Below are 7,371 nucleotides of genomic sequence, written 5' to 3' on the forward strand. Positions count from 1 at the left end.
CATCCCTCTGTTGTCAACACTGTTTTCAGTACAAGTCCAAAACATAGCCTCATTCTACGTACTGTGAAGAAAATTAATTGTGTTACTGCCAGAACCAGCACACCCATTTCAGTAGTATTTGTTTCTGCAATATATATTATTGTTTAAAGAATCAACTGAATAAGTATTTGACAGGCATTTTGTTAGTGTTAGAACAGTATTTTCTGCTGCAAAATGAGTAGAAAAGTAACTCTGATTTATTGAAGTTCATTAAAGACACAAGTAAATTGAATAAATCTAATTACTATATCCAGTTGTGAATCATGTACTGGAAACTTTAAGCTGTTTTGCCCATGTTATTTTAAGAGAAGTGCACTTCAATCTTGCAGATAAAGTGTTGTTGATAAAATGTTCGGCTTCAGACATTTTGGGTTATGGAAACAGTTCATGCTCTAGGGCTTAATTTATGGTAAAAGACTGAACAATCATGACTTCTAATATATGTATGCTGTGGACATCAGGAAATACATAGAGGCAAGTTAAAACTTGTGGAGATGAGATTCAGAGCACTTGAGTTTAAGCACCCTCCTCAGTGGCTGACTAAAACGCTCTTGGGTTAAGAGAATAACATTCTCTTGATTTCTAAAAACTCCCCACAGTGCTGGTTTGCTTTTGATTTAGTTCCCATAATTAGTTTACTGTGGTTTAAGGTTAGTGCCAGTGCAGATGCTAGAAAAGCAACAAGAACATCTGTAGGTTAGGAGACAAGTGGAACAGGCATGAAGTAACATGAACCCTCTTTGATCACAGAAGAGCACTTGATAATGCTATAATCTGCCTGCAGAGGAGTTGGGTTTTTTTGTAGCAGCCTGAGTGGTTTACAGTTAGCAGCAGCTTTCTCCCTCCTGTAAACTCTTTTAGGGAGAATTTGTGACTGCTAACTGCGTGTGTTGCTGAAAACTAATTAAATTGGATATGCAAGATGCTTGAAAGTAACTTCTAACTGCTGTTAGGGGGTGGGGATGGTGTTTGTGTTTTGGTCTGCTTTTCTGTTCTTGTGGTGTATTTGGTTGGGTTTTTTTCTTATGTAGAGGGTTTTTGTTCCAGACACTGTGTGTGGGGCTTGTATTTTGCATTAGCCGTGGTTGTTCTTTAAAGTATCTGATATTCAGCACTCATCACTTGAGGCCAGAGGCTTTAAAAAATCCTGGTTCAACTTTCTCATTGTGAAACCTGCTTGTAGGTCTGCAAAGTTGTATGAAGTGAAATTCAGATGAAACTTTAAGAAGTGATGCCAGTGAAAAATATTCTAGAGATTTATTTTTCACTTGAATCTGCCACCTTGCCTCCATTATGTCCCTTCAACTTATGTCAAAAAGTTACATAAATGTGTAACACGAAGCCAGTTTATAGGCAGTGGCTGTTTAGTTTGTGATTTTTTTCCCCATCAACTTTATTCATAACATCATCTTAAAATAAATTACATAGTTTTACAAATTAGTAACTGTCCTTTCTTCTCTTTTATAGATTATTGACCCTAAGATGCCTCGTGTTGCTGGCCATCACAATGGTGTTACTATACCAGTACCACCTCTGGATGTGCTGAAAATCGGAGAACAAATGCAGACCAAATCAGATGAGAAGCTATTCTTGGTACTGTTTTTTGACAACAAAAGAAGTTGGTATGTTATTGACATGAATTGCTTGCTGCAGCGACTTACAATTTTAAAAGCCTGTACCTTTAATCCAAAACATTATTAAAACATTATCTTTACATGGTTATCTTTCCTATGGAAAAGATATAGCATCACTGAAAGATTATTTTCGTCCAAGCTGACCATAAAAAGATATAAGTTGTTTTGCAAGATGGTTTCATTTATGGACGTGGTAAAATTACTTCTTTGGCTAAACAGATACAGAAGTTTTTTTTCTACCTTTTTTCCTTCTACCTCTTTTTCTTCCTTTCGTGAAATTACATGTTTCTTTCCTGTGTTCTTCTTAGTCTCTCTTCTCTCCAGGTTTCCACACAGGTCAGGACAATTTTAAATCTTTTGTTATCTGAATTTAACTCTTGAATTAATACCTTATCACCTAAATAACTTCTTGCCTGAATTTTAGAACTGATGTTTGCTTTTCTGTCTCCATGGATGCTTTGGCATGATTAATTGATACTTCCTTATGATACTCTTTGTTCAGTAGTGCAGGTTTTCATAAGATCTTGCATTCTTCTCACTTTGCTTGTGTTTAGGCTGGGTGTTAGGAAATATTTCTTCACTGAAGGGGTTATCAAACATTGGAACAGTCTGCCCAGGGCAGTGGTGGAGTCACCATCCCTTGGAGGTGTTTAAGCAATGTGTGGACCTGACACTTAGGGACATGGTTTAGTGCTGACCCTTCAGTGCTGGTTCAATAGTTTGACTGAATGATCTTTGAGGTCTGTTCCAACCAGATGTATTCTGTGGTTCTGTGAGAACATCGAAATTTAAACATATTTGGTATTTTGTTTCTTAGGTTTCTCTTACTGGTAATTCATGCTCTCCATAGCCACTATCTTAACAATATCTGTGATTGTTTCCTGAGTCTGCAGCATTCACAGATTGAATTGCATTGGAAGGGACTCTCAAAGGTCATTTTGTCCAAACCCTCTGCAGTGAGCAAGGACACCTTCAAGTAGATCAGGCTGCACAGGGCCACATTGAGTCTGATCTTGAATGTCTTCAGGAATTGGGCCTCAAGTACATCCTTTGGCAGCATGTTCCAGTATTTTACCGCTCTCATTGTAAAGAACTTCCTCCTTATGTCCAACTTAAATCTACCCTGCTTCAGTTTATAACCATTGCCCCTCATCCTATCACTACAAGCCCAACTTTCCTGTACGACCCCTTCAGTTACTGAAATGTAGCTATAAGGTATCCCTGGAGCCTTCTCTTCTCTAGGCCAAACAGTCCCAATTCCTTCAGCCTGTTTTCTTTGGAGAGCTGCTCCAGCCCTCTGATCATCTTTGTGGCCCTCCTCGGGACGCAATCCAGCAGGTCTGTGTCCCTCTTCTTTTGGAAGCCCCATACCTGGGCACAGTACTCCAGATGAAGTCCCACCAGAGCAGAGTGGAGTGGCAGAATCGCCTCTCCTGACCTGCTGGAAAACCATTCTAATTTGACACAGTATGCAGATGGTCCTAAATCCTGCAAATACTATGCAAAACCCTCTCTAACAGATACTGTGCAGAGATGACAGGAAAAGCCAAATACTTTTCCTGCCCCCTTCTCCCTCTTCTCCTCCCTCCCATGACTTTGTTTTTGGTAATAGTTCTTTTATCCTGATTATTGTGGCTGCTTTGCACTCATCACTCCTAACTCACTTTTATCTCTTAGCCCTAAACTCATGTGTATGATTTTCATTCATCTGCAGTCTGTCACCCATGGATTAACTTTTCAAACAGTCGTATTTGTTTCTTCTTCACCACTTGCATCTGGAGGACCAACAAGCTCTCTGTGAAAAATGCTTGCTTAAAACTACCCTCTAATCTGTATAAAAGTTGATAACGATTAGCTTGCTGCTTATTGTGCTGATGTTACTGTTCTTTACTCTTCTGCCTGTATCCTTGTGCTGAGTCTATGGCTTCTTTTGGATTCAGTGTGTGTATTCAGTACAATAGGGTTGTAGTTCAGAATGCTTTAATAAAAAATATTTAAAGAGACTATTGCATTCAGTTTAAATAAATAATCCTTTAATAAAAAATTTTCTATTGCACTTTACTATCTGCTGTGCATTGGGTTCAGCTCCAAATGGACTCCTTGACTGAAGTTTTCAAGCAGAAGCATGGCTCCTGTCATTTGCAGGGTTGGGATTGCAGATTATAGTGATGCATTTTAATAGATATTCCTTAAATGTATGTAATTTTTGTTTTCCTTAAGTATAACTTAAGCAAACAGGATTAAGATAAACATTTATGGAAATGAAATAAATGCACTTTATATGTTTAATTACATTATTAATGATTTTTGTGTATCTAGAAGAATGGGGTGTAGAGCATTTTTTATTATTGCTCCTCTATGCCAGCAATGAATAGTGTTTACAAAGCTTAAAATGCAGAAGTACTCTGAATACTGAGTTACTGGGATTTCATACTGCAGAGTAAAAACATACTAAGCAGAATTTCCTTGACATTTTAGCTTCCCCTGTGAAGACCAAATTGAAATGTCTTAAATGTAAGGTAAAAATTAAATCATCTGCAAAGTCTTTTTAATAATGGAAGTGGAAGAGTGAAGAGGAACTGTGTCGAGAATCTTAAGCCACATTCATTGTTACTTGCCTATTCCTAAACTAAACCACATCAGTATTTCTTGCTAAATTTTTTTCAGTTGATATTTAATCATTAAATGGTTATCATTGAATTGAAATGTATTCTTTGTTCTATGGAAGAGGCTTTCTTAATATTTCTTGGTTTGAAAGCATTTAAAGCAAGTACCATCTTGAATGGTATTTTATCACTTTATTTCAGATTATAAAGCTCATCTGCTATATGAGAAAAAAAATACAGCAACCCTGAATTGCTGGAAAATTCTGTATTTTATTCTGTATTTAACATACTTAATTTACCTTTTCTTACAGGCAGTGGCTTCCCAAATCCAAAATGGTTCCCCTTGGGATAGATGAAACCATAGACAAGTTAAAAATGATGGAAGGCCGTAACTCAAGCATACGAAAAGCAGTCAGAATTGCTTTTGATCGTGCTATGAATCATCTGAGTCGAGTCCATGGAGAACCAGTCAGTGACTTCAGTGATATTGACTAACAGAGATTCTACTGAGGCATGAAAAATAAATACCACACAAACTCAAACTTTACTAATGAACCTCTTTGTCTAAAGAATGTATTGAAGATACAACCCCTTAATTGTTGATTCAGTGGCTGAGTTCTGCAAACTTGAAATAGTTGAGCAATTCTTCTAAATCACCATTGCCATACTGATTATTGATTTTATTGTGTTGTAGCTTGGAGGATTTTCCACTAAACCTGTTAAAATGTCTTGTTCATAGTGTTCATAATTGTACATAAATGTATATTCAACACTTAACTTATTCTGATTTTAGAAGTAGCTCTTTAATTCCTTTTATAATTTTGCTGGGGAGGGAGTTGTTTTTTTTTTCCATCCTTTTTACTTTTTTTTTTCTGTTCTTTCTGAGGTTAAGTTACCTAAGCACCATGTTCCAGCTTAAGGTGTTTAGTGGATCTTTAAAGCTTAATATCAAAATGGCATCAAATATATGTTTGCCTAAATCATATACAATATGGTGCTGCTTGTATCATTTCTTCCTTGGTCTGTAGCTTCTGAAAGACTTCTGAATGTTTGTGTAAATCATTGCTCTTTGCACAAAGTACCACATATTTAAGATTGATGTAAATTTACAATTACAAATATGTATTTTAAGAAAGGAAGTTGAATTATTTTGGAGGGTACTTTGTGAGAAAGGCATCAAGAAAAAAACTATACTATGTACATCACTTGGAAATCACCAAAAACACTCCATTGTTGCCCAAAATAACTTAAGATTGTTTTTGTTTTAAACAAACCTGGCTTAAAGCCTGCGAGCACATTATTTCTTTCAAAACCATATCCCATTTATCTCCCATTGATTTAATTTTGTTGATATGTGTGCCTCCCTGTGTTTTATTTATTGTAGAAAATGTATTAATTTGCTTTATAATGAAAAATAAAATTGACAAATATATTGATATGCATTTTTATACAGGCACATGAGAAGACAACTTGCTTTGGGAGAAAAATGTATTGGAAATTGTATAAAATAACTTGATGGTTTGTGTGTAATTTGGTTTTTTTGTAACTTGTAATCTTTCGTTTCCAAGGAGGGGATTTATGTAACTTTTAATTTAGAACACTTTGGTAGCAATAGAAACTTTGGATACATTTTTGTATGGTACATGTGATGTATATAGAATTAGTACTTTATTTTTATTTTTAAGAAGTAAAGCATTATGTTTGGGCAGGGGGAAGAAGGAGGGTGGGTTTCCAGAACTGCATTTTTATATTAAAAGGAAAAAAAAAATAAAGTCAAGATATTGATTGTTGTAGCTACTTTATTCCTACCTTCACTGAGATACTGAATTTGTAACAATGAAAATGGCAAGGTATGTTTGCAATGTGATTTATAATGACTCCATTATTTATAAATGCACTGTGTTTGAACTCTTTTGCAGTGATATCTTAAATACTGTACCAAGTTATATAATATGAAACACCAAATAATGCATATGAATGCACGAAGTATTTATGCCCAGCTTTTTTATAAAGGATTAGCAAGTACAGCAAAACCAATACTTTTTAAATTTTTTTTTTTAAACTTCATTGAATAGCATACTTCATTGTTAAACCTGCTTGAATCTTTATTTTAAAGGGACAATTACTTTTTAAATAGTTTTTAATGTTTTTATTCTCTATTGTTTGTAATACCCCCTTAGAAGCTTGAAATAAAATTTCTTTCTCAACTGTTAATTTTGTCCTGAATTTAGCCCCTGAGATCTTGCTGTTAGTGCCCATTTTCTTCCTCCACGACTGAGCTGTTACAGAGATGTTAGTTCAAGAACCTGACTTTTCTTGCTCTGGCATGCAGCAGCATCCTTAATGAGCCCTCTGCATAGTAGTTGTTCTAGTTAGCTACACTAGCTGAGACCAGTTGCTGATCATGGATACTAATAATTAGATAAGATGGATAAATTTTACAACTGATCAAGCAAGTAGTTTTCTCAGTCTTGACAGTAAATACAGCTTTAGGGGGAGTAGAGATGGCAAGTATCCTGTAAGGACTCTTGCTGAGGTGTGCTGCTGTGATGGCAGCCACATCAGATAGAAAAAGCAAAATTGCATTGTTTGTCTTGAAGAGGACTTCTGTGTAATGACTTCACAGATCTGCCATATAACTGTGCTCTTCTTTGAATGGAATGGAGCTTAATATGTGCAATGTTGAGACAGTAGCACCACTCATCCTATTAGGACTTCCTATTAAGAGCTTTCATAAAAAAACATCCTGCATCAGATTTTATTTCAGACTTAGTCTGCTAAATGTACTCAAATTCGGTGTGTGTGGAAGTGAATAATTATTCATGGTCACATTCTAACAATGAAAAAAGTGGGTGGGTTTTTTGTTTTGTTTTGATCTGTCAAACCATGGAAAGCTGAAATTGCAGTTACAATAGGCATTTGAAGATTGTAATTTAGTACTTCTATGGTAAGAGTTCTGATAAATCTCCCTTGAAGTGTACACACAGTTGCAAAATTGTTCATTAGAAGGCTTCCAAAGTTAGTAGGGGAAAGGGAGAAAAGTCATTTTTTGAATACAAAAGCAGAACATTGTATTCATTATAACAAATTGT

The 7,371-nt window shown here is 35.6% G+C and overlaps 1 protein-coding gene across 3 annotated transcripts in view; it reads left to right on the plus strand.

Moving 5' to 3' along the window:
- Positions 1-6,526, plus strand: part of BRD1 (bromodomain containing 1) — a 58,148-nt gene extending 51,622 nt beyond the window's left edge. For 2 of the 3 annotated variants that reach the window (XM_054179077.1, XM_054179078.1), the window contains exons 12-13: positions 1,507-1,661; positions 4,591-6,526. In XM_054179077.1, the coding sequence (XP_054035052.1) occupies positions 1,507-1,661; positions 4,591-4,774 (339 nt within the window). In that variant the 3' untranslated portion in view covers positions 4,775-6,526. The remainder of the gene's footprint in view (positions 1-1,506; positions 1,662-4,590) is intronic. The other variant, XM_054179079.1, reaches the window with a different exon arrangement.
- The last annotated feature ends 845 nt before the right edge of the window (positions 6,527-7,371 follow it).

The sequence above is a fragment of the Dryobates pubescens genome, chromosome Z (assembly GCF_014839835.1).
Source record: "Dryobates pubescens isolate bDryPub1 chromosome Z, bDryPub1.pri, whole genome shotgun sequence".
In the NCBI taxonomy this organism is placed as follows: domain Eukaryota; kingdom Metazoa; phylum Chordata; class Aves; order Piciformes; family Picidae; genus Dryobates; species Dryobates pubescens.